The 16,837-nt window shown below is 37.1% G+C and overlaps 1 protein-coding gene across 3 annotated transcripts in view; it reads right to left on the minus strand.

The window, feature by feature from the left end:
• Positions 1 to 4,116: 4,116 nt before the first annotated feature.
• The window catches only part of gdpd5a (glycerophosphodiester phosphodiesterase domain containing 5a), a 66,060-nt gene continuing 53,339 nt past the window's right edge, over positions 4,117 to 16,837 (minus strand). Inside the window, exons 9-17 of one of the 3 annotated variants that reach the window (XM_067433677.1) lie at positions 16,706 to 16,788; positions 15,062 to 15,212; positions 14,760 to 14,981; positions 13,606 to 13,763; positions 12,873 to 13,020; positions 9,084 to 9,166; positions 8,738 to 8,752; positions 8,370 to 8,482; positions 4,117 to 4,811 (exon numbers count right to left, since the gene is read on the minus strand). In XM_067433677.1, coding sequence (XP_067289778.1) covers positions 4,696 to 4,811; positions 8,370 to 8,482; positions 8,738 to 8,752; positions 9,084 to 9,166; positions 12,873 to 13,020; positions 13,606 to 13,763; positions 14,760 to 14,981; positions 15,062 to 15,212; positions 16,706 to 16,788 — 1,089 coding nt within the window. In that variant the 3' untranslated portion in view covers positions 4,117 to 4,695. Of the gene's footprint in view, positions 4,812 to 8,369; positions 8,506 to 8,737; positions 8,753 to 9,083; positions 9,167 to 12,872; positions 13,021 to 13,605; positions 13,764 to 14,759; positions 14,982 to 15,061; positions 15,213 to 16,705; positions 16,789 to 16,837 lie in introns of all 3 variants that reach the window. The other 2 variants (XM_067433678.1, XR_010901279.1) reach the window with 2 other exon arrangements.

Here is a 16,837-nt window from a genome sequence, read left to right on the forward strand (position 1 = left end):
AAGAGAAATGGAGGAACATTTTGTGGACTGATGAGAGTAAAATTGTTCTTTTTGGGTCCAAGGGCCACAAGCAGTTTGTGAGACGACCCCCAAACTCTGAATTCAAGCCACAGTACACAGTGAAGACAGTGAAGCATGGAGGTGCAAGCATCATGACATGGGCATGTTTCTCCTACTATGGTGTTGGGCCTATTTATCGCATACCAGGGATCATGGATCAGTTTGCATATGTTAAAATACTTGAAGAGGTCATGTTGCCCTATGCTGAAGAGGACATGCCCTTGAAACGGTTGTTTCAACAAGACAATGACCCAAAACACACTAGTAAACGGGCAAAGTCTTGGTTCCAAACCAACAAAATTAATGTTATGGAGTGGCCAGCCCAATCTCCAGACCTTAATCCAATTGAGAACTTGTGGGGTGATATCAAAAATGCTGTTTCTGAAGCAAAACCAAGAAATGTGAATGAATTGTGGAATGTTGTTAAAGAATCATGGAGTGGAATAACAGCTGAGAGGTGCCACAAGTTGGTTGACTCCATGCCACACAGATGTCAAGCAGTTTTAAAAAACTGTGTTCATACAACTAAATATTAGTTTAGTGATTCACAGGATTGCTAAATCCCAGAAAAAAAAATGTTTGTACAAAATAGTTTTGAGTTTGTACAGTCAAAGGTAGACACTGCTATTTTTTTAAACACACCCCTTTCAACTAATTGCCCAATTGCACAGCCTTAAAGGTGCACTATGTAGTATTTTTGCAGTAAAATATCCAAAAACCACTAGGCCGGTGTTATATATTTTGTTCAGTTGAGTACCTACAATATCCCAGAAGTTTCCAACTATTTGTAAATTGTGAGAAAATTGCTATTTTAACTAAGGACCGGGACGTTTTAACATTGCATGTGAGAGAGTCGCCTGTCAATTGCGTCATATCTGCGTTACCCTCGGTTTCGGCTTTTATTTGGCAGGAGCGCTTTACTCTTAGCAGTGTGAACAAGTTAACGCACGGAGTAACGTCATAACATAGTTTTAAACACACTTAAATGTATCTAATATGATAAACAGACCTACATTACCTCAAAATCATAACCGGAAGAGCGGATCTGTGCAGGCGCCCGGCGAATGTCTCCCGTCCCGTCATAATAAAAGTCCCGGCATTCGCGAGGCGGGTATTTGTTTAACAATCGCTACAGCAGCTGTGCTCAGGTCCATAACACTCGGCCCTGCTCTGCTTTAGACTACAGTAACGTTAATAACCGCATGCATGAACGTGATTTCTGCCCGAGTCCTATTTTCCACCGGCTGTGATGAGGAGACCACATCTCCCAAGATGCTGCTCTCACACAATGCGTCATCAAACCACGATTTGTTTTGAATAGGCGCCCTCTAGTGGACGGAAAGCTCCATAGTGCACCTTTAAGAGCGTGCATATCATGAATGCTGGGTCTTGTTTGTTTTCTGACAATCTACTGAACCTACTGGTAACTTGTTTGCCACGTAGCAATAAAAAATATACTAAAAACCTTGATTATTCTGGTTAGTCACATTGTACTGCTATTATTTTGAACAATACTGTATGCTGAAGCATTAAGGCCCCGTTCACACTGCAGGCAAAAGTGGCCCAAATCTGATTTTTTGGGGGTCAAGTGACCAGGTCAGACCTCTTCAGAGGTAGTGTGAACACTCAAATCTAGCCCAGATCTGATTTTTTAAAATCAGATTTAGACCACATACATATGTGATCCTGAATCAGACCCAGATCTGTTTTTTCCCAATGCAGCCGCAGTGTGAACAACCAAAGCGGATTTCATGCGGATATGATGTGTATTTTACATCTATCTATGTAGACATTTGTCACAATTATGCACCAGCGAGTTAGCCCTACACACAACAGACACAGACAGTAACATTAAATAACTTGACTAGATATGGAGAACAGCGGTGGAGCAAGTAAATGGAGGGAGAGTGAGGTGTTAGACCTAATTGGTATATGGGGAGATACTTCGATTCAAGCTAAACTAGAAGGATCCTACCGTAACCGCTCCATTTTTTAAAACAAAGCACATGAAATGGAAGGACGGGGACACAGAAAAACGTGGCTTCAGTACCAAAGGAAGGTGACAAAAGGCCAAAATAACCAATTTTGCTCTCTTTCTTTTCTTTCTTCTCCTCTTCAGCACCTGCTCATTAATGTTATGGCTTCCATTACACAAACATGTTTAAATAAAAGCGAAAATGCTTACTTCCTCTATAACCTCCCGAACTTTAGTGCAACATTGTGCTACGTCTGATGTCATTGATATTGTTCTTTTACATGCGGGTTAGTTTGAAACCTCAAACAGTTCACACTGGAATCAGATTTAGGCCACATTTTAAAAGGTAATGTGAACAGCCAAACAAAAAATCAGATCTGAGCAAAAAATCTGAATTGATCATTAGGACATGCAGTGTGAACGGGGCCTGAGAGTTTCTTTCACTGAAACCAGGGCCAATCTCAACCCCTGAACACCCCCTCCAACAAACAGAGTGCCTAGGTGCTTTATTTTATAAACCTGTGTCCATGGAAGTGATTGGAACACCTGAATTCAATGATTTGGAGGGGTGTTCTGATACTTTGGCAATATAGTGAATAATGGTTTAGTAATCATTAGTTAATGGACAAATAGTTCAACTTTGATTTATTTTTGAGTAAGCATAAACTATGGATGTGTTAATAATTATACAGTAGAGTCCAAAGGTTTGGAGTCTGTATGTTCAGAAAAAAATCATTTCAAGTCTGCATTCCTTTTCATAAAAATTACAGTAAAACAGTAATATTGTGAAATATAATTACAATATAAAATACATGTTTTCTATTTAATATATTTTATTTAGGTACAAGGCAGATTTTTTTTAGCAGCTATTAATGTCAAATGATCATTCAGAAATCATTCCAATATTTTGTTTATTATTATCAATTTTGAAAATGGCTGTGCTGCTTAATATTTTTTTCTGAGAAAACGATATAATTATTTTCAGGATAGTTTGAAAGCTCAAAAGAGCAGCATTTATTTGAAACTGAAATACTATCATGTTCCTTCAATTTAATCCTCTTTGCTGAATTAAAGTATTAATTTATTTTCAAAAAAATCTCACTGACCGCGTGAACGATTTGCATATATGTTCTTCACATGAATGTATATGGCCAATGTTACACATTAGTATACAAACAATTCTGAAGTTTAAGGGTCTGTTTACACAACAACATTAAACTTAGAAACGTTTTTCATTCACTTTTTTTTCTGTACAGATAACAATATTGTCAAAACAATCCTGTTCACAAGGATCCGAGAGAATTATTAAAAATGCTGTCATATGCTGCCAGGCCAGTAGATGGCGATTTAACTTTTTAAAGAAACACCAAGCGCTTAAAGACTGAACATGTAATACGCATGCACATGAAATCATAGTTTTCACAAATTCGTGTTTTTTGTTGTTTACACACAGACAATAACAACGCAGGTTTCAAAAACGTGCCCTTTTAAAGAAATGTTTCAAATGTTCACATTTTTAGGCACCCAGAATGCCATTGTAGTGCTATGTAGTTGAACTTTGGTGTTGTGTAAACAGCCCATTAAAGGTGCAATGTGTAATACTTGGGATGATCTATTGCCAGAAATGCAATATAAAATATACATATTTGTGGTGTATAAAGATCTTACATAATGAACCGTTATGTTTTTATTACCTTAGAACGAGCCATTTCTATCTCCATACACCGCAGGTCCCTTTACAGTGAAGTCGCCATTTTGCGGCACCATGTTTCTACAGTAGCCCTAAATGGACAAACTGTTCTACAGAGCGCTAGCTACTCTCTGCTGTCTCAGACGACGACATCTTAGTCCTCGGTTGGCCACCGTAGCTTCTCTATGAGCTTTGAAATGGAGCGGTGTGCTGTTACAAATCACAACCTCACCACTAGATGTTGCTAAAATGTACACACTGCACCTTTAAATTACAAAAAGAGGATTTTTTTTTTTTTTTTTTTACTGAAGCAAAATGATTTTTTTGGGCCAATTTGAGGTGGCCCATTTTACTAAATCATTTTCCTAAACATAAATGACTTCACGAAAAACACTCAACGAAAGAGATTTCATTACAAAATAAATCACTTAGAAAGACATCAATACAGCAATGTAGAAGAAAACTGATCTTAAGCTACTGCAATGAGATATGAATCATTTGGAAGCAAATGCTACGTTACAAAAATAAAACAAATAAATACAAAATAAATAATGATATCAGCCTACAATCAAGCTTTACAATCTGGCTAGTTTGGGGTTCAAAACATTTCTGCATGCTTTAACATTTAATCCATCATCCTTCAGTCTGTGCTTCAAGAACATTAATCATAGGACACATTTATTACCTGCTTTCAACAGTTTAAACTCTAAAATTTACAGTGCACGATAACTCAGCTCCATTTGAAATACAACTTTTATACAGAAAAAAATACACCAGTACATAAGGCATCAAAGCAGAACACTGAATCCGTGGAATACCGTCCCCAGAGAGTCTGTGAACCGATGAAAACCACCAACCAAAATGAACATCCATCAGAGATTCCCGTTCAAAAAAGCAACTCTGCCTAAAATAATGAATGAACGGTTTTGAGCTTGAGATGTTCATGCCATAAAGTGGATTCAAGTCTTCACTACAGCTTCGCTGCATGACGTGCGGGCATCATGATGTCTTCGTGTGTGTACGAGTCCAGTCCGTTTTGTGTGTACATGGAGAGCTCGTCTGTGCTTCCGACACCGTTGTTGATCTCTAAAGGATGACACGAGCACAGGACACATTAGCTGAGGGAGAGTTTCACAGGGCATACTACTCCACTAGGGGGTGTTATGTGGTCTTTTTTAAAATTAGTAAAAATTCACAGAATCCGCAATGACATTTTATAGAATAGATCTTCTGATACATCGAGTAACAACGGTCCTGGTAATCAGCCTGGACTTTTGTGTGCAAGTATAAAGACTGAGTGATGTGAAAATGTTTCAGAACTGTAAATTGCGCAGGCGATCTATCTTAACATTATTTCTAAACATTTTGGTTGATTTCAATCATATAGGCCTAATGTTTTGGCAAATAAACATATAAATGTAACATATATAAATGTCTGTGCACAGTGTTCTACACATAACATCTGAAATTAACAACAGCATATTCATTAGTTTATATATATATATATATATATATATATATATATATATATATATATATATATATATATATATATATATATATATATATATATATATATATATAAAGGCACAGATCTGGCCAAGGTTACAAAAAAATCTGCTGCACTTAAGGTTCCTAAGAGCACAGTGGCCTCCATAATCCTTAAACGGAAGATGTTTGGGACGACCAGAACCCTTCTTAGAGCTGGCCGCCAAGCCAAACTGAGCTATCGGGGGGAGAAGAGCCTTGGTGAGAGAGGTAAAGAAGAACCCAATGATCACTGTGGCTGAGCTCCAGAGATGCAGTCGGGAGATGGGAGAATGTTGTGGAAAGTCAACTGTCACTGCAGCCCTCCACCAGTCAGGGCTTTTTGGAAGAGTGGCACATGAAAGTTTACTAAAAAAAACACCTGAAGGGCTCCAAAATGGTGAGAAATAAGATTCTCTTGTCTGATGAGATCAGGATAGAACTTTTTGACCTTAATTGTAAGCAGTATGTGTGGAGAAAAATACCACCTGTCCAATACAGTCCCAACAGTGAAGCATGGTGGTGGCAGCATAATGCTGTGGGGGTGTTTTTCAGCTGCAGGGACAGGGCGACTGGTTGCAATCGAGGAAAAGATTAATGCGGCCAAGTACAGGGATATCCTGGATGAAAACCTTCTCCAGAGTGCTCAAGACCTCAGACTGGGTTGAAGGTTCACCTTCCAACAAGACAATGACCCTAAGCACACAGCTAAAATAACGAAGGAGTGGCTTTACAGCAACTCCATGACTGTTCTTGAATGGCCCAGCCAGAGCCCTGACTTAAACCCAATTGAGCATCTCTGGAGAGACCTGAAAATGGCTGTCCACCAACGTTAACCATCCAACCTGACAGAATTGGAGAGGATCTGGAAGGAGGAATGGCAGAAGATCCCCAAATCCAGGTGTGAAAAACTTGTTGCATCTTTCCCAAAAAGACTCATGGCTGTATTAGATCAAAATGGTGCTTCTACTAAATACTGAGCAAAGGGTCTGAATACTTAGGACCATGCGATATTTCAGTTCTTCTTTTTTGATAAAGCTGCAAAAATGTCAACAATTCTGTCGGGTGCTGTGTGTATATTAATGGAAAAAAAAAAAGAATTTAAATGATTTAAGCAAATGGCTGCAATATAACAAAGCATTAATAATAAAAAAAAATGTATTTATTAATAACTGCATATATACATACACAGATCAGGCATAACATTATGACCACCTTTTAATATTTTGTTGGTCCAAATTTTTCTGCCAAAACAGCCCTGACCCATCAAGGCACGGACTCCAATAAGACCCCTAAAGGTGTGCTGTTGTATCTGGCACCAAGATGTTGGCAGCAGATCCCTTAAGTCCTGTAAGTTGTGAGGTGTGGCCTCCATGGATTAGGGCTGGGATGGTTACCATTTTACCGTAATACCGCGGTCACATGACGCCTACCACGGGTCTTAGATTTTCACCACCATCCCAGAAGAGAAGACAATGCTGAATAAAGTCGTAGTTTTTGTTATTTTTGGACCAAAATGTCATTCATAAAGCATCATATTTTCGATGCTTCACGAGATTCTAATGAACTAACTGATATCACATATGGACTACTTTGATAATGTTTTTATTCCCTTTCTAGACATGGAGAGTATAGTGTGCATACACTCTTGAAGGAAGAGAAAAGCTCTCAGACTAAATATAAAATATCTTAAACTGTATTCCAATGATGAACAGAGGTCTTACGGGTGTGGAACGACATTGGGGTGAGTCATTAATGACATCAATTTCATTTTTGGGTGAACTAACCCTTTAAGTCTATTATACACATTCACATCTTTTATTGTGGTAAAGTACAAAAACACTACCGCTGAACTGTGGGAATTTCTTGCTTTTCAATCGCGGTAAGAAAAAATCCAAACCGTCTCAGCCCTACCATAGATCGGACTTGTTTGTTCAGCACATCCCACAGATGCTCGATTGGATTGAGATCTGGGGAATTTGCAGGCCAAGTCAACATCTCAAACTCGTTGTTGTGCTCTTCAAACCATTCCTGAACCATTTTTGCTTTGTGGCAGGGCACTTTATCCTGCTGGAAGAGGACACAGCCACCAGGGAATACCGTTTCCATGAAAGGGAGTACATGGTCTGCAAGAATGTTTAGGTAGGTGGTACATGTCAAGGTAACATCCACATTGATGGCAGGACCCAAGCATCACACTACCTCCGGTGGCTTGCCTTCTTCCCATAGTATATTCTGGTGCCATGTGTTCCATGCGTACTTGGCCATCCATGTAATGTCAAAGAAAACGTGATTCATCAGACCAGGCCACCTTCTTCCATTGCTCTGTAGTTCAGTTCTGATGCTCACATGTCCACTGTTGGCCCTTTCGGCAGTGGACAGGGGTCACCATGGGCACCCTGACTGGTCTGCAGCTATGCAGCCCCATACGCAACAAACTGTGATGCACTGTCTATTCTGACACCTTTCTATCAGAACCAGCATTAACTTCTTGAGCAATTTGAGCTACAGCAGCCCATCTGTTTGACCGGGCCACACGAGCCTTTGCTCCCCACGTGCATCAATGAGCCTTGACCACCCATGACCCTGTCGCCAGTTCACCACTCCTTCCTTTGACAACTTTTGATTGATCCTGACCACTGCAGAACAGGAACACCCCACAAGAGCTGCAGTTTTTAAGATGCTCTTACCCAGTTCTCTAGCCATCACAATTTGGCCCTTGTCAAACTCACTCAAATCCTTACACTTGCCCATTTTTCCTGCTTCTAACACATTAACTTAGAGGGCAAAATGTTCACTTGCTGCCTAATATATCTCACCCACTAACATGGAAGAAATAATCAGTATTATTCACTTCACCTGGTCATAAGGTTATTGCTGATCATTATATATATATATATTATTAGTGCCATTATTAATGCCATTATTAGTTTCTTTAATAATTGGTTAAACAAATTGAAAATTGTTAGTGTTACCATATGCAGATATGAATACAGATATTAGCAGTGGATTATGACTGCCAGCAGGAGGCAATGTGCAGCAGCTATTTGCTGAGGTCAGTTGTGGCTTTATTAGCCAGGGTTTATCTCTCCACACAGCTGTGCTCATGAGTCTCACCTGAGAAGATCAGTTTCTCCTTCATGTGGTTGACGTCACGGCTCGGCCGACGCACTACAGCGCTCAGCATGATCTGCTCAGGGTTGTAGCTGCGCATGCCACTCATTTTCCACCTGCGGAAAAAGATGACAACACACTGTCGCAGAAACACACTTGTGAGGGTTTGAAAGTGCCAAAAAGTTTAGAGTATCGTATCTGGAGATATTTGATGAGATAAAGTGAGGTAGAAAACATATAAGGGTTAAAGGGAGAGAAGAACAGAGCTAAGAACTGAGATAAACACACGAGACGGATAATTAGAAAGAACTGAAAAACCACCTAACAACATGTTTAAAGAATTCTATCCCTAAAATACTCATCCTCATTACCTGATCAGGTGATAGCTGAGCAATTTCAGCGTGCAGCGGAGGACAGGCGCATGCAAAGAGCAGAGGACAGCGAGAAAATGGAGGGAAAGTAGATTGAGCCGTCAGTTGAAAAGCTCCCTGCCGCCCAGCAGAGAAATAGCAAGCATGCTAACTACAAAACAATCTAACATTAATGCCGAGGACTGCTCTGAAAATCAGGCAGGCGTTCGTGCAAACGTTTTTGAGTGCAGAAATCGACATATCTGACATTAAAGCCTCTACCGACACAGCAAAAGCATATTGATTTCAGTATTCAAAAGTATTAAGAAACACCTCAAAGCAAATGAAAAAAAAGAGATGCACTTACTTCTGAAATATGAAAATGCCAATGACAGTCGCCACAGAGATTAAATCTGAAGTGATCCATATCAGGCCATATTCATCTGCACTCTATAAAACATATTACAGCAGCAATCTGCCATTAGATATCAATATAAATACATAAAAGAACTTATGAGGAAGAATACAATACAGGCAGAATAGAATAAAGAAGAGTAAAATATAATACAATAAACAGATTAATATAAAAAAATTAAGATTTTTTATATATATATATTATATATATATATATATATATATATATATATATATATATATATATATATATATATATATATATATATATATATATATATATATATATATATATATATATATATATATATATATATACAGTCCCTCCAGGATTTCACAATATTTTTTTTTTGTGATTTTTGCGATCAATATGATTGAATTTGTGGAGGTAATTTCCAGAAATTTGCGAAAAATTTTGCGATGTTTTTTTTAAATAATTAAGATACCACATTTACCATATTATGTATTATGTTAGATGCACAATAGTCATACACAACGATAGAACAAACAAAATGCACAAATCTTGTTTATTTTGGTATCTTACAAAAAAAGGCCAGTGGTGTACTATTAGCTTTAATAACATGATCGCTTAGGGTGGGAAATATCTGGGAAAAGTAAATACAGCAATAAGCAATTGCCTTAGGCTATATAAAAAGTTCTCAAATAATTATTTCCGGTAATCAAGTAAACAGTCAGAAATAAAATAAGAACTAATAAACAAATGATATGAGGACAAATAACTACAATGATAAATAAATACAAAAATGCTTTTTTAAGTCGTTTTTTTCGTTGCTTTCACTTTAAAGATTACTGCCTACAGTAATACATGGACCTAATAGCCTATACTGACACACTTCCCAAACCTATTCACTCAAGACACTGCCAAGACGGACATTTAGACATAATAATGGATAGGCTATTTGATTATGATTGTTCAAGGGCATAAGCCTATATAGAACAGATCTGTCTACTCGCGAGCACTGTCGACAGACGGCAAACAATCCTCCGCCAGTCTGACATCGGTCCGTCACCGTGTGTCAGGAGCGAATTGAGTTCGTGGTATACAACGCTTTTATTAACTCTTTTTTTAGTGTTATCGGGCATATCATACTTTTATTTGGTCATTCATCCATCTAGAGTAATCAATTCGTCAGGTCCTGGCACTTAGGCCTATGCGAGACGAGATTGCAGACGAGAAAGATTTACTTTCACTTTTACAAAGACACACCGTGCAAGCACCCCAACGTCTGTAATCCTCATGAAAACAATGTATTTAAGCTTTAAATAAATTAGAGATAGTTCAGTTAGATATTTTTTTTTTTTGTTATTGAAAATATTTTTTTTGTGATTATTTTGCGGTGAAAAATTATGCAGGATCGCAAAAAAATGCAACATTTTTCTGATTTTGCGTTGTATTCAGCGATCGCGGAATCGCGGAAAACTGGAGGGACTGATTATAACTTCTATAATTATAAAATTGTATTTATTGAACTTTTAAATGTTGTCTAAAAGTTTCTAAACATCGAGTCTGAAAATAGTATACAAAGGGTACTTAGTGTACTATTTTCTAGGAGATTTTCTAGAAGTAGGCATGCTCCTTGAAGCTGTTTTTCTGATGTAAATGTATGCAACTAGGTTGCATTATTTCCCAATCCTGGATTACTAGTCTTTCATCATATATGAAGTAGGCCAAGACTCAGTGGCGTAACTTACTAATGATGGGCCCCAGTGCAGGCTGTGCAGTAGGCCCCCCCTAACCTAGCATGTAACACTTTAGGTTTAGGTTTCATTTCTATATCAGGATATCGGTTGTTTATTATTATTTACAAATCAAATATTAATGGCTTATTCTGTGTCACCGTAATGTAGGGCCTTCATCCCTTAATCGTAAAAAAGACACTGTTTTATAATCACGAAGGTTCCAAATGTGAGTTATTTACGGGGGTTGGGGGCATGCTCCCCCGAGAAAATTTAGCTTTCTAGGATCTACATATGTGCATTTTAAGATGTTCTGAAGGCCAAAAAAAGTAGATAACAATATTACTAGAGACTCATCAAGATGGACATGTTGACTTAGGCTACTTTTTTGTGAGTTTGTCCGTTCAAACGCAAGACTTGTAAGATAAATCTATATGCGCCCGATGTGAGACTGCGCGCTTTCAGATGAGTGCACAGAGACAGATGTTCTCATTCGCGTCTTCTGGCACTACACGCGGGTGATGATGGTGAAAATGACTGTCCATATTCCAACCTAAGGCAGCACTCGCATGCATTGAACAAAGTTTATAAAGGGAGACCGTTTTGCCCACATTTTTCTTTTATAATCGCTGGTGTTAGTGTACCACTGAGGAGCCCTTGCGTGTATCAATCAAGAGAAACATAAACAAAGTATTATTTTCAAGTTACAACCCATAGATGCGTCATCAGATGTGAGATGAACCACATCTTTAGACAAGCACGCATGTTGCAGTTTCTGTTTCCGTCATCACATTTCGGACGTATTGTTTCGGTGATGAAAGTCTTTCGGCCAAGAATGCACCGAGAATGCACATGGTCCATTTTCGGCCGAATATTTGATGCATCCCTAAAATAATAATAATAATAATAATAATAATAATAATAATAATAATAATAATAATAATAATAATAATAATAATAATACATTATATTATGGGCTATTATTTAAACATAAATATGAAACTAAATAGGCTACGGTTTCTTTAACCCTCTGGCTGAAGAACGCACCGGCTGTTTTTTCCCCCTCACGAGTCATGACGGGGGATAGCCTATAACTCGCAATACTCCGTAATTTTTGGTCATACAGATAAATGTGAGACATAATTATAAACTATAAATTGTCTACGTTTATTTGTGTACACTCACATAACAACAAAACTTTGTGCTTTAGTAAAATAAATAAAAAAGGTGCGCTTTCTATCTGCGAGAATCTGAAACTCGGTGAATACATGACATAAACATGAACGTCTAATGAAAGCTTGAAATCGCTAGATTTAAATCAAATAATTCACATTTTATAGTGAATTGTGGAGCTCGCTGGCATAGAGCGGAATATCTAGCGCAGCGTCACGCAACTGTGCTCCGCTCACATGCTGAAAAAGGTGGTCAGTAGCCTATCTAAGCGTGACGGTAGAGCGCGACAGCCGTGTGAAATCTGAAACAAGTGCTTTTCATTTGAAATGTGAGTGTCACAATATTCTGTGGAGTCACTTTGTCGCCAGGGGCACGTTTGCAATGTGGGCATGGGCCCGTGTGCGCTGCGGGCCCCCCTGCCGCACGGGCCCCAGTGCGACTGCACTGCCTGCACTGTCTATAGTTACGCCCCTGCCAAGACTCAATCTAGAGTCTTTTTGTACATATTATGTGTTGTTTTTAGATGGTAAATTGTTAAACGGAGCCAAGATTCACTACGTTTTTCTTGGAAGCTTACGACATAATCAAATTAGTCATTAAATGAACGTGGCCGAGGACTTTATGAATGACAGGCGTTGGGCCTGCTTGATTGTGGCCAGAAGAGAATGTACTTTTCGTATGTAATTGAAGTATGTGAATTGGGATTCAGCCAGGGAGAGAAAGAGAGAGAGAGAGAGAGAGAGAGAGAGAGAGAGAGAGAGAGAGAGAGAGAGAGAGAGAGAGAGAGAGAGAGAGAGAGAGAGAGAGAGAGAGAGAGAGAGAGAGAGAGAGAGAGAGAGAGAGAGAGAGAGACAGAGAGAGAGATCAGTACCATGATCCAGAGAGGATTAGGCACTTTCTTCAGGATGTGTGGGGCATCAGAGGAGACAGATTGAACCCCGCTGCACCACATGAGCGAATAGAGCCATGGCTCGTTCACCGGATACACGTTTACACTCACATTACTGCCAGAAAACCGCCTGCTCACAACACACACAGAGAGAGAGAGAGAGAGAGAGAGAGAGAGAGAGAGAGAGAGAGAGAGAGAGAGAGAGAGAGAGAGAGAGAGAGAGAGAGAGAGAGAGAGCGAGAGCGAGAGCGAGGAGCGAGAGCGAGAGAGGATCAAATTTATGATAAAATGTATATAAAGAGCAATAAATAATTACACATTAAAAACATTCAAATATATACAGTATTATTAAAAATATAAAACTACAAAACAATGCATTATAAGATAAAATGAAGTTATGCAAATTATAATAAACATATATAAACACAAAAATGTAAAACATTATACAGACCCGTCAATTATCTAAATACATCCATTTTAATATGGATAAAATATTAAATAATGACAGATGATAAATTAATATATTTTCAATAACTGTATCCCATAATAATATAACATTTTAATATAGGCTACTATGATTCCGTCTGTAATAGTGATAGTAAACGTTCGAGAGTAACAGAAATTGAGAACATCTGATGTTATATTTCACTGCATAGTGCATAATGCTTTAGGTATGATATTCAATAGAGATTGAGAAAGGCTGATGTGTGTGTACCTGATATCCTGAGGTCTGGCCTGGCTGTAATGCAGGGTCAGAGTACTGATCCCTCTTTCTTTCAACTCAGCCACAGGAAGTTTCTCATCTGACGTCTGCTGAAGGAGAGGAACTGCTGCACGCACCTTCTTCCTGTACCAGTCAGGCGTCCACATCACCTTAACACAGAGACAGTGGCTTGTTAAAAACATGGTTCTGAATATTTAGGACTTGCACTGAATATTAAGGCAAAACTGCATTGCAACCAGCTATATAAAAATTGTTTCATTTAGGTTAATTAGTAATTTATTACAAATAATTCAGCAGATAATGTATCTGATATAGGTCTTTTCTCATTTTAGAAGCTTATTAAGAATATTTTTCTCAATATTTATTTAAGATTTAGACTGACTAATAAGACATCAGACAAGATTTCAACAAATTATATAAAAATAAAATACATTTTATTTATTTTTATTATTTATTTGCACATTTTAAAAAGTATTTTTAGATGAATTCTGAATATTTTAGAAATTGTTTGCCAAATAACAATTATATCTTTAAACAAATTAATATTTTTTGGTTTTTGATTGTTAATAAACTTATTACATTAAATATTGTTAAATAAATTCAGAATTTATTAGACATTATTTGACTAATAAAATGATAATAAAGGCCTTTTCTCATTTTATAAGCGTATTTAGATAACATTTCAAGAAACTGTAAGAAAAAAAACTAATTATTATTTAGTATATATCTGTAAAAAAAATGTTTTAATAAATTCTGAATTTATTAGAAAGTATTTGGCTAATAAAATTATAATAAAGGTATTTTCTCATTTTATAAGCTTATTTAGATAACATTTAAAGAAACTGTATGATACAATGAGGATAAAGGTCTTCTCTAGTAAAAGCGTATTCAAAATATTTTTCTAAATATTAAATATTTAGACTAAATATTAAGATAACATTTCAACAAACTAAATAAACAAAATAAAATAAGTTAAAAACAACAACAAACAAACAAATAAATACTTGTTAATCTCAATTATTGATAGATAAATTATGAATTTATTTGAAATGATTTGGCTCATTCAGAACATTTATTTTATAATATTCACATTATTCTGTCATTTATAACACTGCTAAATGTCTCCATGAATTTTGTCCACTCACCTGTTCTGGTTGGATGCTGGATCTCTGAATCACCTTCAGTGCGTCACTGACCCAGAGCTGGTGCCGGGGATGCTGGGGTGGAGGCCGCCGCAGGCTGAAGATCACAGAGCGGTTCGTTCTAGCAGCCAGGCGCAGCAGCTCCGCGAGGCTACACACCGTCTGATTGGCTGTGCGGTTGCGGTCCTTCTCGGACATGTACTGCGCTGTCCAGTATGGGTCATCCTGAGGGACAAATAGCATCAAAATCATTGTAATCAGTGAATGTAGACAACAAAAAATGAGAAAGGAATATAAACCAATACCCTGAGGAACCAAAGTCCAGCATTGAGACTGCGAATCTCTGTCCAGTTAAAGAATGAGGCGTCGTGGTCCTGACGGTCAGGAAACAGTTTGTCCACGTTGGTGGTCCTGCGTAGCGTGCGGTCCCTCAACAGAAAGGGCACTCCATCCAGACTGAAGGGAAAAAAAGCATCCGATCACATGCGAGTCTGGTTATTGAGAGTCAATCAGAGCTGCTGTCATCCTTTTCTCATATTTTAAAAGGTATGATAAAATACAACCCAAACAAACAAACAAACAAACAAATTCATAATTTGTGACACTGGACCACAAAACCAGTCATAAGGGTCAATTTTTTGAAATTGATGCATACATCCCTTGATGTATGGTTTGTTAGGATAAGACAATATTTGGCTACTATTTGAAAATCTGGAATCTGAGGATGCAAAAAATCTAAATATTGAGAAAATTGCCTATAAAATTGTCCAAATGAAGTCTTTAGCAATGCATATTACTAATTAGAATACATTTTTGATATAGTTACAGCAGGACATTTTAAATATTAAAATATCTTGATGGAACATGATTTTTACTTAATATCGTTATGATTTTTGGCTTAAAGAAAAATCTATATTTTGAACCATACAATGTATTGTTGGCTATTGCCACAAATATAACCGTGCGTATACATATTAGACATTATTTCAACAAAATATATAAAAATACATACATACATACTATTATTATTTTTTTTAGATTTAAATCCTGAATGTATTAGAAATTGGTTATCTCAAAGTAAAAAGGCCCTTTCTAATGTTGGAAGCTAATTAAGAATATTTTTCTCAATTTGTCTCATATTCAAAAAAGTAATTAAATAGACAAATCAACCAATCAATCAAAGTCAGTCAGTCAGTCAATGAATGAATGAATGAATGAATGAATGAATGAATGAATGAATGAATGAATGAATGAATGAATGAATGAATGAATGAATCAATCAATCAATCAGTCAGTCAAACAAACAAAAAACAAAGTCAGTCAGTCAGTCAGTCAAACAAACAAACAAACAAAAAACAAACAGAAACAAAAAGTCAATCAGTCAAACAAACAAACAAACACAAACAAAGTCAATCAGTCAGATAAACAAACAAACAAAAAACAAACAAAGCCAGTCAGTCAGTCAGATAAACAAACAAACAAACAAACAAACAAACACAAACAAAGTCAATCAGTTAGTCAGTCAGATAAACAAACAAACAAACAAACAAAAAACAAACAAAGTCAGTCAGTCAATCAGTCAGTCAGATAAACAAACAAACAAACAAAAAACAAACAAAGTCAGTCAGTCAGTCAATCAGTCAGTCAGTCAGATAAACAAACAAACAAACAAAAAACAAACAAAGTCAGTCAGTCAATCAGTCAGATAAACAAACAAACAAAAAACAAACAAAGTCAGTCAGTCAATCAGTCAGATAAACAAACAAACAAAAAACAAACAAAGTCAGTCAGTCAGTCAAACAAACAAACAAAAAACAAACAAACAAAAACAAACAAAGTCAGTCAGTCAATCAGTCAGATAAACAAACAAACAGACAAAGTCACTCAGACAAACAAACAAACAAAATAGGTATATGAAATTTCATTTAAAAAGTCAACAAAATGGATACCTAATGGCAACATCTGCTTCCAGGCCAACGACTTTCTGTTGCAGTGCTTTACTAAAGGACATAATAGTGTGTTCTGGAGCGAGCTGAGAGAGAGAGAGACAGAGAGAGAGCGAGTAATGAGTGTGTAACGTA

Source organism: Pseudorasbora parva, chromosome 23 (genome assembly GCF_024679245.1).
Source record: "Pseudorasbora parva isolate DD20220531a chromosome 23, ASM2467924v1, whole genome shotgun sequence".
Lineage (NCBI taxonomy): Eukaryota > Metazoa > Chordata > Actinopteri > Cypriniformes > Gobionidae > Pseudorasbora > Pseudorasbora parva.